Source organism: Electrophorus electricus, chromosome 13 (genome assembly GCF_013358815.1).
Source record: "Electrophorus electricus isolate fEleEle1 chromosome 13, fEleEle1.pri, whole genome shotgun sequence".
NCBI classification, from domain to species: Eukaryota; Metazoa; Chordata; class Actinopteri; order Gymnotiformes; family Gymnotidae; genus Electrophorus; species Electrophorus electricus.
Genome location: NC_049547.1, coordinates 7,980,571 through 8,004,313, shown reverse-complemented (window position 1 = coordinate 8,004,313; position 23,743 = coordinate 7,980,571). Strand labels below are relative to the sequence as shown.

At 40.5% G+C, this 23,743-nt stretch overlaps 1 protein-coding gene across 1 annotated transcript; it reads right to left on the bottom strand.

Moving 5' to 3' along the window:
• Positions 1 to 9,031: 9,031 nt before the first annotated feature.
• bmf1 (BCL2 modifying factor 1) lies at positions 9,032 to 23,560 on the bottom strand. The gene is made up of 5 exons (XM_027000296.2): positions 23,465 to 23,560; positions 20,050 to 20,247; positions 18,863 to 19,044; positions 13,251 to 13,363; positions 9,032 to 9,790 (listed from the first exon to the last, which is right to left on the bottom strand). The coding sequence occupies exons 2-5, from the start codon at positions 20,219 to 20,221 to the stop codon at positions 9,619 to 9,621; spliced, it is 639 nt and encodes a 212-aa protein (XP_026856097.2). The 5' UTR covers positions 20,222 to 20,247; positions 23,465 to 23,560; the 3' UTR covers positions 9,032 to 9,618.
• Positions 23,561 to 23,743: the final 183 nt, after the last annotated feature.

Genomic DNA, 23,743 nt, shown 5'->3' with positions numbered 1-23,743 from the left:
ATGAAATCTACAACACAAATTAGCTTCAACAACTGAAGCGCCAAGAGCATGAATAAATATGCGGAGAAATGCATTTGTAACACATTTGTAGTATGCTATGACACTGCTATGTCACTGCAGAAAGTATGTGTAGTAGAATTATATCAGTGTAGTAGAATTATATCAGTGTATATAGTGTCTCTTTTAAAAGAAAGTCTTTAGAAATTGTGTGCATAGCAATTCCCTGGTGTATGGGAAAAATAGAGTTCACTGGGTTCCTAATGGCGTGCTTGCCTTTCAGGTCCCTCCCCTTAACCGCAGGACTGTGTGTGTGTGTGTGTGTGTGTGTGTGTGTGTGTGTGTGTGTGTGTGTGTGCGTGTGCGTGTGTGCACGTCTGTGTCACAGCTGTGAGACAGGGAATTACTGCTTCTCATAGCCCAACAAAATGGCTGTGCTCAGTTTGTGCTTGATAAAGTTACCTATCTGATCTTCTGTGGTGAGCTTTGCAGAAATGCTAACAAAATAGCTTAGTGTATGTAAGCATTCTTGATGACCATTTGCAATACCTTGATGGCCACTTTTTGCAATATATACTTTAGGAAGCAGGAAGGGCAGTACCTCTTGCAATCCAAGCTGCAAATTATTCAGGTTATTCAAAAGGCAAATAACAAATAGATAGATGTGCTTAATAAACTGAAAAGTACTGTGACAACTTTATTATAGGTATGCCTATCTACTCATGAGAAGTTAGAACCAATGTCTGAAATAGTAAAATATATATTGCAGAATAAATGCAGGGCTGTGGTTTCTGAGGGGCATCCAACATGTATGAGAGTTTAGGAAACACAAGTATGAAAAATAACAAATATATCTTTCTTTAAGGCCTTTTGTTTTCTTATAAATCTGCAGCAGGTGGAGCAGAATCTGAAAGGTGGAGTATCTTGATATTTGATCTGAAGTTTGGAGCCAGCAGCTGCCACCCCTCAAGAGACTTCAAATCTCTATGATTTTGGCCTGTGTTATATCAGGGATTTGCTGAACAGGCTTACTGCTGTGAGACTGCAGTAGATGTTTTCAGCTCAGCTCATTTGTGAATTTAGGCATAGACATTTGTTAATGCAGGGAGTGTTTGTCAGACATTTAGTGGACTGTATAAGGATTGCTCTCCTGGTCCCTAGTGTCTTGGTTTGGATAAGACTGTTCAAGGAGTTAACATACCCTAAGCACACAGTCTAAACTCACTTACTCTTTCAGTTATATTTGGTGGGATCCAGCCTGGATGACCCTGCTAAATGTTGCAGTGCACTGACAAAAATGGTGGTATCATACATGACAAGTAATGGCGACTACTGAGAGGACACAGCATTTGTAGGTTGAAAAAGAAGTTTCTGCACAACTCATATGTTATTCACTTAAGGTAGTATCGATAATCTAGTTTAGACAGTGAAATATAGATTCATCTACATCCTTTTTCTTATTGTTCTGAGGAAAGCTGTGTGCACCCACTTCTGGATCTGTACTACTGTTTCTCATGAATCCCTCCCGAGTACCTTCTGCCACTAAAGGTTGGCACAGCAACCTCTCTAGCTGCCTTTACAAGGGAAATCTTATAGAAAAGGGTATAGCATTGCTCAATGACAGTATGGACCTCATTTATGATTTTCAACATGACCATGAATGTATACTTTTGCTTGTTGAAGAATGTATTACAATCTTAGGCCTCTTTTCTATGGCAGATCATTAGGCCCATAGAATACCCATGCAAGCTGTGAGAACAGCTGTGATTAAACCACCTGGCCTAGCCTAACACATTTAACTGGGTTGTTTGTTGCTCTCACTTGCATGATGAAACTCTATGAGGAAAAGCAGATGTGCTTTGCTCAGAACACACTCTTGCAAAGACTTATCACCTTTTAGGGCTTTAATGGGGTATGAATTCTATAATAGACTCAAGCTCTGGGCTGTGAAAGACACTCCAGTGAGTTTCAAATGACACAGATAGGGCTAAGACAAGTGTTTGGTCTTAGGTTGGTGCATTTAGTATGGCTGAAGCCAGTAAGTTAATACCTAAAAGGTACAAAAAGGGAGGGCAAATGATGAACATGCTCCTCTGCACATTTCCTTCAGAGTGCAAGTCACAGGTTGTGTGCATACACTTCCTACTGTACTTTCCCTCTTAAGCTACTTCCTTATTTGTTCTAGTGTTTTTTTTTCTTTGTCACTGGGAAGAGCTGTGTAGTGTTTAAAACAGCAGATCAGACATGCATGTTTTGAATCCCTAAACCAGTAGGTGTCACAGCTTTTGGTGCCTTAGGCTTTGGATGGCTAATTAACCTATACATTTTCAGTTATTCATAACTGACTAATAATCAAATGGTCATTTTTAAGCACTAATTCTTTACTATTAAGAGCTGAATTGAGAAAACAAAAGCCTGAATTGTATTTTTCAGAGCTACTAGCCTTTACAAGATATACAAACTTAGATATAAGGGATTGTTTGAGGCAATAAAACATATTTGATTTAAATTCCCAGTAAACCTCGAAACATGTGGTTATTCATCAGCTATTGGTTATGGATCTCAGGGTACAGAAAATGAGATCAGGTCCTGTATAATTTTCTTCATTAACCTTTACATACATTACTTCATTTACCTTTGACAGAATCTAAAACATTTTATTTTAGCTGATGAAAAAATGACCAAGGAATATGTCCACAAAGTAAGAGCAATAAAATGATAACATTCAACCTTAGAGACTGGGTGGGGTAGGGGGGCTCTTCCCAAGTCTATTGACCTAGTCTAACCTGTTCTGCCAATTATGTCTCTGTTAACATTAGATAGCAATCTCTGGTTATAGTTCATGGAAAGACTGAGGGAACTTTTACAGTTCAATGCAAAAATACTGAGAAACAATATAAAAGGAAATCTGTGATGGAAAAGCATGGATGCAATGCTTTGGCTGTATGTTATTGTTCATGTTGTTATTGTTTTTATTATTATTGTTTTGGGAATATGTTATTGTTTCGGTTATTAGTCTACCCTGGTGGTCAGCATTTAATCTCATTTTTTAAAATCTTGTTTTCACTTTACTAACCTACATACCATGTCAATCATGTCTGATTATCCAGTATTTTAATACTGATAAGTACTTTTTAGGTGTACTAGTATGTATATCCATTTAACATTCCTTGTCACTATGTAACAACAAACCCCATAATTATATTGGCTGTGCATCACTAGCAATGGATTCTTATTAGTGTAGTTTGTATTAGATTTCATAGACAGTAAGTCTTTCAGGCTATAAATTAAAAGCCTGCCCTTCCCCCTACATGCACTACAGTTTAAAATACAGTTTATGCATTTCAACATTCAAGTTGCAACACATGCTACAATACACTAACGAATGATAACTAAATAACAGGCTTGGATACACTAAACTAAAAAGACAAGACACTGAAGAATTGAAAAAAGCACATTATGATTTGATAACACCAGTCATGGGTGCATCCTTTGGCACAGTGACCCCAATTAATCATCTTTGATTACTAAAACCTGTGGTTCATTATCACACCTAACAATTTCTGACTAAATACTTCCTTCTTTTGTCATTTAATGAAGTCATACTTAATGTTCTATGCATTATCGTGTCATTTTTCTGTTCCAATATTCTCCCTGTTGACCTTTTTTTTGTTATTACTGTTAAAGCTTTGTGCCTTTGTATTCATACCTGTTTTTCTCATTGTGTCACAGAGGAGTTGTAGATTTTTGCTACAGTGTCTCTTGGATGGGGCACTGCATAAGTCTCATATGCCATGCTGTAATACTGTCTGGCAGAGCTTTTGATTGGGTAATTCTGGGTTTAGAGCAGCCATGCCTGACAAAATGAATAGGCTTATCTCATCTATACTGTGTTCAAACATTCTGCAAAAAGCAGAGAATCTGGTGAATATCTGTAACCCTTTCCGGAAAGGACAAGTTGACCACCGACTATACGCTTGCCTTCTGAAACTTTAAAATAAGTGTGTCTGGAAAGAGGAAATGCAAGCATTACAGGAGGAAGTGCAAATAAAGCTGGCCTGTCATAAAGACTCTCTGTCCTTAGATGTTTTGATTACCCCAACCATCTCGATACATAACCTCCTGAGAAAGTGGAGCTTTAGGATGGTAACCCAAGTAGCAACCTCAATTCCACCCACAGCCCTGAAGCCTTTGGGGCTAGAAAAGACGTGACTCATATCTGAGGACAGGAAGAAGACTGAGTGTCTGTCTATTCTGAAGAGAGCTTTAGCAAGAACAAAGCTGAGCTGCCACCACATCTCACAGAATCAGGGGCAACACTACAATCCTGGTGGGGGCCAACTTTTCTCCTATTGTCTCCAGCACTGCAAATGGTGGCCCACATTAAACTGGAGAGAGCTGTCAGAAGATAGAAGGCTCAAGCTGATCTGTACTACAGAACCCCCCATCATTGGAGACATTGTGTACTGTGATACATATGCATAACGCTGAGTGGCTTTAGGATCATCATGAGGATGCATCTCTCCTTAGGCCTATTTCATGACCTCCTGCTGAACCCTCAACAGATATTAATGCCCTATTGAAATGCAGTACAAACCTTGAAATGAAATCTGAGCTGCTATGGCTTTTCAAAGTAAATTTTACATTTACAGCATTTAGTTGACACTTTTATCTAAAGCAACTTACAATTGTGACTGAATACAACTTAAGCAATTGAGGGTTAGGGGTCTTGCTCAGGGGCCCAACAATGACAACTTGGCAGTGGTGGGGCTTAAACTGGCAATCTTCTTATTTCTAGTCAAGTACCTTAACCACCCAAATACTGACAAGTGGAGTGCTTGTCAGTAGTGCTTGTCAATATTTCACTCAGTGCATTTTGGGAACGCATTGCATATGTTACAAGAGTATGCAATAGTTGTGCCAAAATGTAATGTAGTCAACTGTCCAATGTTTTGCTCTGAGAAAGAAGGTGACTTCAAAGATGGCCAACAATGGATAACTGGCATATTATATATTATGAAAGATGAAAGATGCGCTAACCTTCAACAAATCCATAATCTATTCTAATGTAACAGCCATCTTCACTAGAGCACACTGAAGCGAAACATAAACTGCCATGCTGAAAGGTTTTCCATTCCATTTTTGATTCCATTTTATTTTGGCATGGATTCTACATGTAGGAGTTTTAGATACAAATGCAATGTGCAGTTACTAAAGGAAATATGAAGACATACATTGCATGCTCCTGTGTCACATTTACATATTAACAAAATACAATTCAATAGCCACACTTTTATTTTTTTTCTTTCAAAGCATAGCTTTTATGACATATAGGATTGCTTGATAGAAACTAATGCTATTTTTATTACTTTGACACTGCAAAATAGCTATTTGAGGGTAATGAATTGATTGGATGCTTTATAACAGTAATTAAGCATTTACCTCACAGCCAGTATAAACTACATCAGCTGTTGCTGCTTGGAGTGTGCCTTTATGGCTTTTTCACTATGGGAGGTGTTGAAGCCCCTTTTAGTGGCAATTTGCAGTTATCACAATTGCTATGTTCACTTAGCAGCAATGGGTACTTTGGGTATCAGAGTCCACTTTATTGTCATATCTATTGCACATGTGTACAAGAGAAATGAACTACAGTGTCCCCAGGTTACCCAGGTTATGTGACACATGGACAGTATTAAACAGTAACAGGCAATACAAAGGGGTGAGAAACAGTAGATCTTATGCTACACCACACTGCAAAAGAGCACAGCAAACCTTATGTTCTACCAATGGGGGTTAAGAACATGATATTGGAATTTCTCAAAAATTTATTCAGTACCTCATAACAAATTTCAATCGTTAAGAGTTACTGTCCACTGCATTTTATGAACTCTCTTGTGCAAGGATCCTGGCAGGAAAGGGTTAACCTCGGCCACTGAGTGTTTTGATTGTCTTTGCAGACATAAACAAGAACTGCACTTGCCGGTGACCCTCGGGCCTGACCCTGGAGATAGACAGTGGGGCTAATGGGCGTCTCTTTCAGCCAGCAAGCAGCCCAGAACAGAGGGGCCATTGTTCGCGAGCCAGGGGCTGCCAAGACTCTCGCTCCTCCATGAAAAGTGCTGAGCCAAGCAAGGCTGTGGAGAGGAGGGCTGGCCCAAACTCTAGCCACTCCCCCCCATTCTGCAGGAGCACCACAACAGCATGGCCCCAGGGGAGGGCTGCTGACCCAGTCGAGATCATCCACCACCACCCACCCCCTTTATGCTTGACTCGGCTGCTCTTGTAGTATGCTTTTATTTCCAAGACTCAAAATCTTAAGCTACCATCCACTTATTTTTTAACTACTCTGCTGGACTTTTTGTGTGTAGTCTGGTATTCTCTACTCTACACCTGGCTCTCAGTTAATGGCAGCATAGGCAAAAGAACCTAATAAATTGGCTAAGCAAAGGTCTGTGAGGTACTATGTAAACTTTGAGTACTCAAAGCTGTGACTGAAAGTCCAAGTTAGAATGCCTGATGCGGCTAACATATCCTCCATGAAAAAAATTGCAAGGGCCACCAAATCAGTGGGTATATTTATTTTTGCTGCACAAGTACCTGCAGTTCTTATAAACAGCTCTGAACATGAAAAGTGCAGTTCATTGTTCCACAATGCATGAGTTGGGATGAAATGCCTCTTGTAGTGTTGATCAGGCATGAAAAAGCACAACACTTGGCAGGGCTTGGAGTGAGAGTGTTTGGCGCTTCAGGCTAGGGAGTTCTCCACATTAAGTGGCAGAACAGGTGAGTTTGGTAATGCAGAGGTGAAAGTGTACCTGACAGTGGGAGTAAAACACATGTGTCAGGCACATGTTTGATAGAGAGAGATAGGAAACTATAGAATATGAGTTTCAAAACTATAACCTGCCCTGAAACCCTAGAAAATGTCTTGCTCAATCTCCAAACATGTTGGCACACACACACACAAAATCTAGAATGATGCTTTGACATTTTGCTTGTTGCATGATCTTTTTTTCATGTACTTATTTTATAGCTACTTGGCAAAGTTATTACAAGGCACATGCATGGAAGAGGTCCCTTATTTTCTCATGGGCATCTCTGTTAATCATTTAAACAAGGCAATGTCTTACCAAAAAGCCACAGACAAAAAATATATAACTGGCTTTTGCTCTTTGAATTAGAGTTGGCACAGTACGTTTTTCTGCTACTGATCCGATACCGATGTCCTATATTGGAGGGTCACCCAATAGTGATATTGATCCAATATTTTTTTCATTAAAAACCACCATTGAACTGTAGTGTAGTTGTTTGGGGCAATTGTTTTGTGAGAGAGGAATTATATATGCTAATTTACAGATGTCATCCATAGATAAGAGATTTAAAAAAAACAAAAAACTTTGTTTACAAGACTAAAGCATTTTTCCTTCCATTGCCTTACAGTCAGTGTCTCTCTTAGTGTGATATTTATTGCCTTGGTCAGCACCTCCTTGGTTCTCAACTTTACTGTACTCACCCCAATACAAACACACACACACACACTCACTCACTCTGTCTCTGCTCAATATGGCTTCTTCACTCACTCATTCCTAAAATGTACACTATAGTTTGTATATTTTCTCCTTACTGAATTCAACTGTAGTTCCCAATCAACTGTTCTTGTGAACAGCCTCCAGGCTGGCACACCGGACACTAAGTGAGCAGACAGAGAGACAACTAGTAGTACTAGTCTCTCTTCACACGAGCTATGCTTAAACCAATAGATATTTAATCTGATGCTTACAATGGGTTATTCTTACTAAAAAAGTTAGTTGAAGTTAGCTTATTCTCCAGCTTCTTATTCAAAACATCAAATCTACCTTAAACCTCAACAGGCTAACGGAAAACAGTTGTTTTTTTTCCCCGTTTTTTTCATGCAGTTTGTATATACTAAAGCCACAAAAGTAACTTGAATTTAAAGAAGGCAAGTACTTTATTAATTTGGTTATTTCTTCTCTTTTTTGTCTGTTTGTCAGGTTTCTGGTGATTTCTCCTTCCCCTGACCCCAAATTTCATTGACTTCATGGCCAAACTGGAAACGAACATCATTTGCTTTAAAAAAAACCAAAACATTTAATCAGCGTTGGTCGCGGAATTGTAATTGAATAGCGCTAAAACACTACTTTATCTCATTTAAATGCCCTCACTGGAAAACAGGTAGCCTAACACTGGGTTATCAAAAAGAGCAATGCCAGTCACACGTGTGTGAGTGCATGGATGTTTGTATTTAAACATAATAGTTTTTAATTGTTAATGAGAAGAAAATGTTACATTTAAACTTTACAGTGGTGTAAAAACTACTCAAAGAATCCAAGCTGTTATTATCGGACCTGTTAAAACTAACCTGGCTGTTATCACATGTAACATGCCACGCTGCTGCACTTTATTTAGGCTGGATTTGTGATGGTATCGGATTGGTTTCCTTAATAATTTCTTAACCGATATCTGATCCAGCATTTTTGCTGGTCCCGGCCGATTCCAACACACGATATCAGATCCGTGCCATCTCTACTTTTGACGCATTAACTGGACAACTGTGACCCTTAAATGAAGGACATGAATTGAGCTTGAGAGGGACTGCTTGGTGTATAAATGGGCAGTGCAGGTCATTTACAGCTCTGTGTGTATAATCTGACAGGCAGTCATTAGTGTGGGCTGGAGGAATTGCATGGCCCACTGAATTAATGACCTCGCAGTGGGAGAGGGAAGCAGCTGGCTGTGCCTCAACCAAACAGCCGACTAGTTTCACAACTTCTCGATTTATCAGAGCGCGCATGCGAGAGAGACAGACAGACAGAGAGACAGAAAACAAACAAACAGTATGTTCAACCTCAGCACAGCTTGGCTCCACTAAATGGCATCAGGTTGTTTTACCTTTAGCTGAGTAGGCTTAATAATAATAATAATAATAATAATAATAATAATAATAATAAACCTCAAAAGCATTTCAGGCTTTAATACACTTTTAATGAAAAAAAATGTACCAATGGGGGGGGGGGATTCAGAAACTGCTTTTTGTAGAGCAAAGCTCTTATATACAGCATATTGCACTAGATAACAAATTGTCTAAAACTTCCATACTGTATCAACATTTAAAAAAAGTTAGAGTGCACAGTTCAGTCTCGAAGACACACAGTCAATGTTTACAAAAATGCTACATTTTCGCTGGGTCTCATTTCTTGGTATACAGAGAATGTGTGAGCCTCAAGACTTTGTTGAATCTGAATTAACAAAAAGGCATTTTAGGATCAAAAACAACTTAAAATAATAGGTTTCTGTAGATTAAAAAAGCAGACATTTATTTCATTTAGAATGCCAATTAATAGAACCAACATAAGGAGTTTTTTTTCCCTATCTAAATAAAAAGTGAAGGCCTGATTACATTAAGAAAGCCCTTATTCTCATTGGATTTTTCACAGGAGTACAAAATGCATTAGTAATTCCAGGGTGAAAACCAGAAACTAAGGGGGGAGGGGGGATTTGCTCACACAATTATTAACCAAATTCCCCTTAAAAACTGAAACTAACAATGGACTAAACTACTTTCAAGACACTGTTGGTTTCGATCACAGATAGACCCAACTGTCAGGTTTTTATCTTGAACCTGAAGTTCGTCTTAAGCAGTCGAAATAAATGTGCGGACATCACGCTCCAGCACTTCCTCTGTATGAACCCCTCCGTCAAACTAATACTGGACACCGTGGTGTGCATGCAATCCTTTGAGTAAAAAATACACTTGGGCACTTGTGCCTGGCACCTAAAAAAACATAAACAAAAACAAACAAACATGAAGCCAGGAGAACCATGCCAGAAGATGCCATTTACTCTAACACTGGAATATCAAAGGACCCATGAGTTAAACAGATTCAAAAAGTACTTTCCAGTGCATGTAAACTGAGAAGAGTGAATAAAGTAAAGATAGTTCTAGTCCATTAACATAGCCCAGTGTCTTGATAAATCTTCCTCACCCTGATTTCATCACGTTTTTGAGACATCATTGAAAGGAATACTTCATCCAAAAGAACAGCATTAAATAGCATTAATGATGCTAAAATGAACAATTCAAATGTTAGTCATATCTGCATTTTGGGGGAAGCATACTGTGGACAAGAACTGATCATCAACCTCCGTCAAGAAATTTGTATTCTAACCAGTCATAAGAAGTATACCAGGATATACCAAGAAACAAAACAAAACACAAAAACAAAATGAGAACAAAACAAAACAGTGGGGTTAGGCAAAGTGTGGATCTCAAGTGTCACTGTTACAGTGTAGGGTGGAGTTGGCCAACCCTGGTCCCAAAGGACAACACTATGCTTCACATTTGCAAAAAATGACCTGTGTTCTTACTGACTTGGTAAATATATTCTAAATTCTTACTAAGGTAAGACAGAAAAGAAGAAAAGAAAAACCAAGACACGTAAGTGTTGCTTATGGCCAGTCCTAAGAGCAAGCCGAGATCTAAGGATAAACCTTGACTAGACTAAAAACCAAATCCCTTCAGACCTCATAAGCTCCCCTATCTGCAGAATACCAACCTTTAGAAATAAACTGCAGATACACCTAATGGCCGTTGGTTGGTTTCATTTTAAAGACATAAAGGAATATAGCTAACGCTAACAACAATTCAGATTATCGGTATCGAAGAACTAAACATGGCTAACCCCTCACCACCCTAAGCCAAAGAAAGAAAAAAAAAAAAAAAAGCAATATTTACATCAAAGACCAAAATAAAAGTAAAACAAAAATGAAATACATTGCACACATGAATCTATACAGTAGCAGTGGACCAATATACAAAAAAATAAAGTGGAAAATAAATAAAGAGGAAAGAAAATAAATTACAAATGAATTAATTCAAATAAAAAAATTAAAAAAAAAAAAAGACCCAAAAATGTTAAGGAGTGTACATATATGAATGGAGACTAGGTGAACTGACTAAGGTAGCTATGAGTTATGAGGGCTACAGTCACTGGCTCAGCGTTCACATTCTGCAGGAAACTTTCAGCACTTCTTAGGACAATCAACATGCCTGAAAAACTAGGCTGTGCCCCACAGACTCATAGCAGGCAAAACAGTTTAGTAATGAGAACTGTAATGGTTGATTTGTACCACATCTTTGTACCATGATTTTAAGGCTACAGTTCATCTACATTATTCTCAATGATTGAGCAAATCGATAAGGAAAATTATGAATGGGTATTACTGTTGAATATATTAACGATGCCACTAACCAATTATCTTTACTTTTACTTTACTTTTATGAAAGGTAGTTGCATCAATTGCTAAGTTATGGCATCTATGTAAACAGTTTAAAACACATCAACTCTATATAGTGCTTCTGTTATACGTTGCATTCAATTTAGTTCCTTCATATCATATCCACTATATACTGACCTCTTTTTATTGTCATAAAAGGTATGTGGTATGCATTATTTCTTAAAAAAAGAACCAGAAACCAAGTCTCAAAAAAATATACATCACTCCTTCAAAACAAAACACACTGACACCCCCCCACCCCATATAGGAGTCCATCAGTGTCTTCAAACATGAAAATTTCACCAGGTTACACTCTTAACAATTTACAGAAAGACTTTCATTATATCTTTATAGAAAAAAAAGTAGTGGTCATACAGAAAAATTATACCACTGGAACATTTTATAGGTCACCTGAAAAGGTACAAAAGCAGAAATTCAACTTGAAATAACAGAAATGTAAAAACACCCAAGTATCCTGAGAGCAGAAATGCAGTCACTTCACAGACACAGTATTGCTATGGGGCCAACAAAACAACCAGCCAATTATCTTCAACAGCCAATGAAGAGAACTATGCTATAAGTAGTTAAAAAACCAAAAAAAAAAAAAAAAAAAAAAAAAAAAAAAAAAAAAAGAAAAGAAAAGAAAAAAAACCTTGCAGTAGAAAAATCAATGATGCATAAAAGGTCAACCCGAACACCTGTTAGTGACAGTAATTACTAAGGATTTATTTGTGCCAAAAGGACCAAATACACAGTCCAATGCCTAAGATGACCGGTTCTTTTGATGATAATGAAAAAATGAGCGTTAAAAACTAGACTTGATGAAACCTTCATTGAATATTTGAGGAAGTTGGTTTGATTTTAAAAAAGGGTAACAAAAACACACATCATACACCAGGTCTTGCAAACCATCATCCATGATGGTAAGCTTATGAGGTTAGATGCATTTGATGGTTCCATGGTTCCATTCTCTTTAGACACTGCTATTCTTTGTATGTTGCTACGCATGATGCAGTAGAAAATTATAATAGGCGCTGCACTCTTACTCTTGTTCTTCAGGTTTGTATGGAGATAATTACACTATGTTGCTGTTTACCAATTAGATTTCAAGTTTAATGATTGGAGTATCTCTAGGAACAGATTACTGATTGTTGACAGGCTTATCAGTGAGACCTGAGAATGCCAAACATTTCAGGGAACAAATAAACAAAACCACAACAACCCCACTTGGCTGACACAGGAGCACTTTTAAAAGCTACATTAAAGTTGTAGAAGTCTGCCTTTTCCTACTATTACCATACATTTATGTTTCACCATCAAAAAAAAAAAAAATCTAACAATGACGAAGAAAGATTTTAAAGATCAAAACACTGCAGAACCGGACATACTGAGGTGCAAAAGTCTTTGTTCAAAAAAACTGCTTCTTTGGAAATTAGTCAGGCTAATTGTCAAATTGAGTGGTATCCTGGGAGACTTTAAAGGAAAATACATTTCCAAACCACCTCACCTCCCTTCATGGTTCCACCATGGCTGACCCCCGGCTTCTTCAGGTAACATTCAGATACTTAGCAGTCCTTCTGCAGTGTCTGGAGATGATAAGGCTTTCCCAGGACTCATGGAGGTTGTTCCAGATGTTCACATATGGAAGTGCAAGCAAAACTAAAACAGTACATACTGTACAAAATACCTCTACAAGTTTGTTATGAAAATATTCCTGTTAAAGAATCTCATGAACACCATGGCATCTTCTTGAGGAGGAAAAAAGGAAAGTCATAAAAATCATACCCCCCGTCCCGCGGAGATGTGTGTCATCCGTCTCACTCGCTCCCCACCCCCTCCAGCTCTCTCTTTCCCCCTCTGAAAACCCGTGTTAATAGTTGTACAGTGCCACTGTGCGTCCCGCTCTGTGAGGCTGGCCTCTTGGAAGGATGGCGGTTCAGTCAGGCTGGCTGTCTCACCTCTGGTCCACCCCCCTCCAGCGAGCTGCAGGCTCCCTCTCAAACAGGAGCACATACAATGCAGAGGCCAAACGCAACCAAAATGGCTGATGGTTCCTTTGGTTTCGGTGTTGCTGAAAGGAAGGGAAACGGGAAAGTCAGCACCAAATCCAAAATGGCATTAAATAAAACACACAGCGGGATAACCGCACTACAAGGACTTATCACCTTATTTGGGTCATGTTGTATACAGAGACGTTTCTGTATACAACATGACAACATTTCAGTCAAGGGCGAGTCTGAAAACCAGACACCAGAAGAGGGCCAATATTTCCACAACATTCTGTCTCACCTTAGTTTCGTTGCACTGATTACTGTCCACCCACTGATGCAAACACACGTGACACCACCAACACTCAGAAAACAGATACCAATGCATTTTAAGGGACCAACTATAGCAATGCAATTGTATTATCAGCAAACTGCACCCTAAAAGCAATTAATTTATCTACTGAATACGGATTAGTCAGTACAGCCTAATTAATTGAATGAGATCACCCTGACCTAAAACTGTCGTAAATGAAACTGCTCAAGTGTTGCTCCATGCAACGGAGCGAAGATGGAGGAGATTTAAAGGATAGTAGTCATCACTGCCACTGGGATGAGATAAAGGGATTGGGATAGGATGATTGGGATGCTCTGGAGTCAGGGTGGAGACATACAATATACTCACACAACACAACTGTTTTGCTTCACTCAGCATCTTTGTAAGACAGCATGTAAAGCCAAAATTAAGTCCAAAGTCCAGGTAAGATAATGGATTAAAAAAAAGTGTGCAACTTTTATGGACAAACTGCAAGGCCTTCACTGAGGCCTTCAGCCCTAACCCTAGTACAAGTAGCCCTTTCCAAAACATTAAAATGTATAGAAAACACCACAATGCTTAAATGTGAAACATGTTCAATAATAAAATGCAAAAATGAATAAATGTACTGTAAATTAAAAATCCACATGAATATTGTTCATGCTTTATTATAATTGTTACAACAATTACACAGTTTGATAAAGCCAGACAGTTGGCCTTCCCGAGCAGACCCTTCTTTTTTATTGTTAAGAGATAATGACTACCACTGGCATGCCAGGATCATAGCGAACATTACAGTGCATTGCATAAGCCCCCCGTCACTTCTTCCCTTCTCCACAAAGGCCAATTTACACTCCCAAACAGCAGCAGGAAGTGCCAGCAGGGCCCACTCAGCTTCACAGGTTGGCTAAGATCATACATGCCTTAAAGTCAAGAATGGGGGCACGAGGATCTTAAACCCAGTAATTAGTGCTTGGTAAGCATCTTTCACACATTCACAATTGCTGCATGTGTCTGAAATCCTATTTCCAGTTTAAAGGCAAACTCCCTAAAAGTATTAACCAAACTGCATTTTTAAAATATAAACAACATGAATATGATTTGGGAGAAGACTGGCCAACAATGAGCCAGAGCAGTCGTCATGCCACAGAACACAACAGCTGAGAAGCCGCGGGAAGAAAAGGGGATAGAAAAACAAAGTCCCCGAGAGTGACCTTTAGACATGCACTGGTTTCCCCACCCAAAACAGAGTGGCATGCAAATTTCCATCTTGGTGTGGGTTTGTGTTTGTGCACAAGACTCTGTGCCACATGGCTAACTGTCAAATGAGTCAGAGGATATATTTAGTAGGCGATAAGAACAGAGTTTATGCAGACGTTCGGTGTCGTCACTCCTGCAAGTTCTTATCAGGCCTGCGTGCAGGTTGCCCATCAGCTGCCTAGCTCCCAAGAGCCCTGCTTATCATGACAGCAGCCATAAACAGACAGACAGACAGACACAAACACACAAGCTAAATGTCAGCAGACCCGCTGGGGAGCAATGTCTATCATTTAAAATTCACCACTGGTCAGGTTCACAAGGCTGCACCGAGACAGACACGCCCTACCCCTTAAGGTGACACCAAGGACCCGTTATGGCTCATGAGGGAAAAAAAGGAAAAGAAAGAAAGGGGGGAAAAAAAGTATGCAATATATCTGCACATCTCACTGTAAATAACAGTGAAGGCATCGCTACTTCAGAGGTTAAATATTCATGAAAAATGCTTTTGGCATTGGACATTTTGTTTTAAAAAGATGTTCGGTTTTCCAGAGTTATGTAGGACCTGTGTTTAGCATGAAGCAAACCACCCACATAACAAATAACTGGCCAAATACTTAACTATTTATCTTTACAGTAGATCGAAACGGCTTGGGCCAATAACAGTAATCCTTTCTTCAGTACTTAAACGGCCATTGTTTTTCCTGAGGTGCTGTTTTGTTCCTCCAAGAGCTTTGCATGGCTTTTAGATGAGCCGTCTGACAGGAAACTTGTCTCTCAAAAACACATCCCTTTTTCTCTGGAGCAGAAAAGAACAGCACTGGTAAACATTAGTATCTATGCCCCTATTCTCTCTCTCACTCACCACAGTAAGACAGAGGATTGTTTTTTTCCCTGCAGAAGCACACAAACACAAACACAAACACACACACAAAGAGGAAGTAGCACTACCAGCATGCAGACAGAATCCAATCTGCTTTATGGACTCCTATGGTTACTTTGTTTTTGTTTTTGTTTTTTTTTTAAAACATACCCCTGCAGTTTACTTGGAATTGCATGGCAAGCTAGCAGCAAAAAAGGAAAGATTTAACACCACCAAAAGACAAACAAATTTATAGCACCAACAAATCCCCTTGAAAGACAGCTCACCCTGGGTCTCCTCTGGAAAACTTTGGTCAATGGCTGCCGCTCCTAGCACAGCTTCCTCGCCCACCCCCCCGGCTATACTCCTGCTACATGAGAAGAAGTGGGTCTAGGCCTAGGGGCTGGCTGCATATAGGCCAGGCTTTGGGGAATACACTGGACAGCCAGTCACGACCGTGCCACCTGTCCCTTGAGTCGTCTAACGAAAGAGGAACACATTACGTGGGCTTTACTAATTGTGGGCCTCCTGTGTCACATGTGAAAGCCACTGCCATTGTCTGTACTCTCTTCTACAAGACTTACATCTACAACGAGGCGGCAAAGCAAAAAAAAAAAAGGGAAGTGACCACTTTTGATCTAGTCTCTGTCTGTTATTCAACACTCGCCGATGGGAAACAAAAAGGTACTGGTGAGGATGCTGCATCTTGTCATCCAGAGCAGCCTTACAGGCAGGAAGCAAAGGTGCTAAATATTCCCCTTTTTTTTTTTTTTCTCCAAGATGGAAGGCAAAGGAACAAAAAAAGACAAACACCAAAAAATATTCAACATGTTCATATGTAACACAAAACAGATGCTTCTGGAGCTTGTGAAGGTTTAGTAATAAATGAAAACCAGCATCGCTGTACTCAGTCACAAAAGACAAACCTCCAGTCAAAATATTCACACATAATCGCCTGATTTCAGAAGCCTTGGCCTAGAGTTGGAGAGGGGGTGATCATGGCCCCAATAGTATCCAGCATGCAGTGTGCCGATAGCGAGCTGCAGGCAGGGAAATGCAGACTGACCTACAGAATGAGGCAAAACCCCATTAAACAAAAAGATGACACAAATAAAAGGAGCTTGAAAAAAAAAAATGTGTTGATAAAAGCCATAGGTGGCCTGCCTATTCCGAAGTTAGGAAGTAAATTACACAATCAGACCGCCCAGACAAGAACAACAACAGGGCCAAGAGAAGGAGGGGCAGAAAATTCTGCCTCCGTTTCTCTTCCCTGGCAGGAGCGGCCCAACAGAGTGTGACTCGCACAGGGGGCGCTCTCACCCGGTTGAACCGGTGAGACAGGAACAATTAGTTTGTGAGTCACCCTTCACGAAGCAGGGAGGGTGGCACTTTGCTATGTGTGGCTCTGCTACATAGCTCTGCTATGTGTGGCTCTGCTAGGTAGTCAAGGTATGGCAATGCCGTGCCAATGAAAACCCCTCCTTTATAACAATGTGAGAGCACGGTTGCGGCCCTTTTCAGTGGGCAAGGCCTAGAAATAGTGGCATGTATCTGTGAGGAGAGTGTTACCTTCACTGCACAGCAGAGAACAGGGCCACCTAAAACACACTAAAACCCCTCTATATCTGGCAACAGGGTAGGTAGCAATAAGAGGGAGCGGAACCAGTATCTTATTAACAGTACTGTTGTCCTGAAGCTCCTCGAGTCTGTGTGAGTTAGGGTGCGAGTATGCACTAGGAAGCCTTTTTAATATATATATATATATATATATATATATATATATATACACACACACACACACACACACACACACACACACACACACACACATATATACACACACACAATGAATGAATGAATCACACACACAGTGAGAAGTGGCTAGGCCAGGTAATATATAATATGAGAGAGAGAGAGAGAGAGAGAGAGCGAGAGCAGATAATGAAAGCTAGGAGTGACATGACAATTATGGGACCTAAACCACCAGTAAACTGAGCATAATGAACAAAATCAGAAACCAGCAGTGGTGGTGCGAGACGTATTTGTTCCAGCCGTTTCACGTCTAGAGAGGCTTTTCCTGCTCTCGCTCTTTTTCCTGTTCTTACTACCAGTGCCTATAATCACCCTCACAGCACCTCTTTTCAAGTGTGCCTCGTGCTAACCAAGGTGGTGGCCAACAATGCATCATCAACGTGATCTGATTTGCTGTTGAAACGGAGCAGAACAAAGGGCCATTGTTCTTGTACAGAACAGACATCCACAGTCTTCTGCGTACAGGCACTCATGCTCCACGCGCTATCGCAAAAATCGACGATATGGTCTTGACTGGTCATTGCTCGTGTGTGTGTATGCATGTGTGTGTGTGGGTGTGTGCGTGCGTGCTACCCCCTCTAATCACCAATTTACACACACAGAAAAATAGCAATAAGCAGGAAGCCAAAAGGATAGGTTATGTTGATCAGTAGAGAAAAGGGAGGAAAAATAAAATAGAGAACTTATTTCAAGAGATTGACACTCGAAGAGGAAAATACCTTGCCCAAAACAAATGCAGGAGGTGGAAAACATCAATGTGTAAACTGCACTTGAGGATTGTCTTCTAGCAAGAGTGGCCAGCATTACTCAAACTATAATGGTGCCTTGTTCTGTTCCACTTTAGAACAGTTTTAATAAACTTGTTTCTCATGCAAGATGAGAACAAATGCATTTTATCACTAATGTTAAGCAACTAGGGTCACAGATTTCAATGACTTGGTTGAAAAAAAAACAGCAATTAGGAAATTGGCAATGCAACGTTGAATATTGTAATTTAAACATTACAATGATACTGTAATGATGGAAGTGTGTCCAATCATAGTGAAATGAATAGGTGATTCTTGCAGTGTGAGATCACAGCTATCCCATTAATGAGATGATATGTGATGTTCAAGTCACATGTTTAGCTGAAATTTGAATTATGGCCATCACCAGCTTGATATGAATTGTTGCTGAAAGTTAATTGACTGATCCCTTCACAACCAATATTATCATACATTATTATACTATTAAAGTAAAAATTGTATCATCCCAAAAATACTGCAACACCCAAGCCTGCTCACAATATTGGTGTGATGAGGCGTCAGAGTCCGAAACTGCATTTATGTACTAACTCACCAGCATGTGTTCTTGATAGAACTGGTCGCCAATCATCTGGAGCTTTTGACCAATGCTGGCCTCCACGCTATGGAGGGGCCTCCGCCGGGGAGGCTCCACAGCCAGCTGGTTCTCTGGGAGCATGGCGTCGTCTGCACTGTTGGGGCGTGCAGGTGGTGCTAGCAGGAGCAGTCCTGCACTACCTGACAAGAAAGAGAACGCGCGAAGATCAGTGCTTCTGGACACTGCAGCCGAAAACACTGTGGAAGCAGAGTAATACCAACTGCTAGCATAAAATTAAAGTGCTGCAATCAATGGTGTTAATAAGCCCCGGAACAGCAAGCAAACCTCTCACTGTGGCCAATGGGAATAGGCTATTTCTAGTAAACAAGAAGAGGCTATTTCAGGATTTAAGAGTATTGCATGGTACACTCATTGTGTCCAAGCAAATGGCCAGACTGTTAACATTGCAACATGTGCTTAAGATGCCAATAAATCAGACGTCAGAACCCAGATTTCCTGTTTGTTGTGGTTTCTAAACACAAGACTGAAGTTTAAAAATAATAAACTACAAACCACAAGGGATGAAAATGAGAAATTCATTTTTTCCTTCGACAGAAGGAAAGTATCAAAAAGAGTACATTGCATCCCAAGAAAACACGAGTCAAAGCTTTGACTCTGACATACATTGAAGGGAGCTCAAAGGAAGGTCAACCCTCAAGAGCTCAGAAGAGCCCTGAAGAGCCAGAGGACACAGAACTATAAAACTCAACAGCCTCAATACTAACAGGGGAAACAATTAAGAAGGAAATTACAGTACACCCCCCCCCCCCCCAACTCAATGGGACTATTTACCAGTTAATGGCATTGAGATATTGAATTTGATATCTGATATCAAATAGCTCAAATCAAATAGGAACTCAGAGGCTGGTCATAAACAAACGCTGACGTCACAGTCAGGTTTACACCTTGCCTACCTGCAACTGGGCAACATGCCAGTGGAGCAACCCTTGCGTGCCGTCATTTGATTTGCAAAGTGCCTGGGTATACACACACAGGTAATAAAAGCTGCGGAGGCGAGGACTATCAGACGCCATGGAGGACGGAGGGAGGGAAGAGGGCGAGGCTAAGAGGGGAGCACATTCCACACGCAAGCCCAGGGCACCTGGGCCAGTGGCTTCTCTCTAGTATTTGAGGGCTGGCCTTACCGTAGAAGAGGCGTCGGGGCTCTTCGGACACGCCGCACGGCAGCATGCCGTTGGGCCTCGCCAGTGGCCGCCCTGCAGTCTGTGTGCCACGCTCTTCTTGCTTTATCTCACGGAGGGAGTGTGGCCAGTACTGTGCGGCAATCCTGAACACATCATCCTCTTCGTCGTCCATGAGAAGGAGCCCCACACGCTCGCCACCTGCAGCATCATTAGAACACATCACGGTCATTGAATAGACACTTTTGCAAATGAAGACCTTGTGCTGAACTCACTCTGTCTCACATCACACAAACAGATAAACCAAATATCTCCTTACTCAAGTCTCCAGACCCAAAGTGCTTTCTACTAATAAGCAGCTTCGGCGTCAGAATAGTAACACTAAAGATTACTGTGTAGATACCTGCTGTACTGATTTAGACAAATTGCAGTAGATGAAACCACACATCAGGGCTGTGGTTAGACAACTGGTTTACTATATTTAACTTTCCCAAGGTTTGGCAAGGCACAGACAGAAAATGTGTCGCCTACTATGGCAGTATTCAGCTATACAGCCCATGTGGTTTTTGTCAATAACAACAGTGATAGCAGAGATGGTGTTCTTAGGGCAAACAATCACGTAATTACCACATTATAATCACACTGCATAAGATACAGAAGAGGGGAAACAACCCCCCCACCCCCACCAGAATCCTTCCATCACTGTTTGGTTAGGGCTCAGCTATGTAATCTGTAACATATTGGGTACGTACAAACTCAAGACACCAACAGGCCTGTATCATAAAAACACTGGACCATAGCAACTGTCTGAACATATCTAAGAAATCACTATTGCCTGTTCATGAGTAATGATAAACCTATGCAACAACTAAGTGGTACACCACCTTTTCATGAATAAGTAAGCATGACGGGTAAAAAGCATTCAGTGTGTTCATTTTCACAAAAATAATGGATTTAATCCTGAGTTACTATGTGTCCTACTACATTCTGTACCAGCAGCTAAAACATCTTAAGCCGTATGTTTGAGTGTGAAAGGTCAGCACATGGCAGCCTCAGCGCATCTATGCACGTGTGTGAACCGCTGGTGTGTTTGGCTTCACCTCATTATGTGTGTGTGAATTCACTAAATGGATGAATGACTACACTAAAGCAACGCGACGTACAGCTCCCTCTGCTGCTCTAGGCCCTGAGTGTACACACACACACACACACACACACACACACACAATACACGCGTGCACACACAGTAAGCGCACAAAAAAGACGCTATTCATTAAGATACCAACTGTTCATCACTGTAACCACGCACATCATACCCCTAATTTTATCATTTAGCAAGGACTCATACTTGAAGTCCCTGGAGACACGAGGCGACAGTTGTCCGTTTTCTACAGATGCAGGTGTAAACGGTCGAAAAGACAGGGTTTTATTGCACTAGTTTAAACGCATATTCAAGACCAGTGCAACGTGTAACGCGTCAATGTTCTGTGGTAATTATTGCGAAATCTGAATTTGACAAGGCATTCTGAATATGATACTTAAAACATTACCGCAGGTTAGAGAAACACCCCCGTACATGCACGCTTTTGTACTAACATTAGCGTCTTCTGCAATTCCTGCCACAGATGATGGGCGAGTAAACGTTCAGCAAAGCCACCTCCGCAAAGAACCAGTACAACGCAACGCTCGCAAACAAAAACCACACTTAAAAGCGCGTATCTTACTAATAAAGACTGCTGATATTGAACTATTTACTCTTCCGAATAGGCTGCAGCAGCTGGTGCTATTCTAAAAAAAAAATCCGTCACTTCGAGAGACCGCGTGCCTGAATTCAACTTGTTGAGTAGCCAATATAGAAGCTTTATCCGCACTGAGAAACAAATCAAAGCGTTATTAGCTAGCTGGTTTAGCTAAGTAGTTAACCTAAAGTGAACCGCTTGTTGTGCCACTTGCTCTATATAATATACTGGTGGCACGATCAAGCTTGCTTCTACAATAGCCTGCATAGCGTTTTTATTTGCAATGCAAATATTCTTTCGGCCAAAGGCAATTTTATACAGCATGTCTGCATCACCGCACGGAGGACAGGTAGCTAATTCCCCGCCAATATTAACCAACATCATAAACAGGCATTTGCTTGTAGCTAGCAAGGTAATGTAAGAACTTGTATCGTACTGGAGCGATGGTCACCATACGACAACTCTGCAGGTTTTTCAGTTTCAGTACCCTTAAATTAGCTATATTCTCACTTAGTTAGCGCAGATGAAGCTGCGCTTAATTTAAAATAATCTAATTTCGCTGGAAGATCTAGCCAGCTAGACTACTCATTTACACCTCGTCTAATAAAAAAGTGCAAAGTTGCTGTTAGCCAGCTTCCTTAATGTTTGCCATCTGACTGAATCTGAATAGCAACAGCGCAAGGTGGCAAGATATAGCTACGGACTGCAACATCTTAAACAACACACAGCTTATGCTCGAACTCTGTGTCATTAATTACATGATAGCAGAGTTTGTTTAGCTAGCCAGTATTTTAGCGAGCTTCGTCTACTAATGTAACGCTAAGATAGGTATCCGAAGTCATATAGAACTAAAATGTAGGTGCCGTCTGCCGTCAGACTCTACCCTGTAATAGCTAAGGATATCTATAAAGCTAAAAATCCTCTGACCGGTAAAATGAAAACATAGCTTATCTAGCTAGGTACATAGACCGATACGGTAGCAATTTAGGTTAGCTAACCTAGAGTTATCTAGTTCCCATATTTCGTCGAACACCGTTAACTGTGATTGAAATGTAAATCTAGCGTTAATTAGCTAGCAGTTTTGTACAGTTGGTTAAGTTAGCTAGCTAGCTAGCTGAATGTATTCAACAAGTAATGGAGCAACTCCTTAACTGACTATCCCATTGTCTTACAAAATACCCTGGCATTTGGACAAGGTAGCAGTTAGTTAACCTATCTAACTTAGGTTATATGCGCAATCCACAAATGTAACCGGGTAATACTCCTGGCTACTACAAGCAAAACTAAGTGTTAGCAAGGTATCTAGCTTGATAGCTAACCTAGCTAAATTAGGCATTTCTGAGGAAAAGCTAAATAGCTAGTGTTAGCAAGCTAGCTAGCTACAAAACCGGGTTTTACAATTACGTGCAAATGAGACTTCATCGGAACAAAACGACATTATTTATGATATTTACTGTCATCATGCACCTTGCCATTTGTATTTGTATTGTCAGCTTACTAACCGCTAACTATCTAACTCTAACCTGTCTCTAAGGCGACAAAGCTGGCTAGCGTAGTTAGCTAGGATAGCTAAGTTAAACCAGTCACAGGAAACTACCTAGAGTTGCGAGCAGCAAAACTCGACAAACGATCATAATTTTCTTACTGCAACATGCGCCTATTTAATAAAGTTGACTTACCCGTGTCCGCTCTGTTTTCAAATCCGTTATGTCAGTCAGGTTAAAGCAGTCAGTTCAGTGTCAATTGGCTATACAGATCAGTATCGTCCGCTTTGCCCCGCGACAACTTTGATTCTGCCTCACAACTTCATGTAGCCTGGGTTCATTTTCACTGACGTCAGTGCGCCTGCCCCCATAAAATAGTTGCAACGGCCGAGTCAATAAACTTTTCTTAAAGGTAAACTGCCGCGTTCTGCTTTGTTCTTAATAATCGATGTGTTCATGAACACAGTTCGTTTG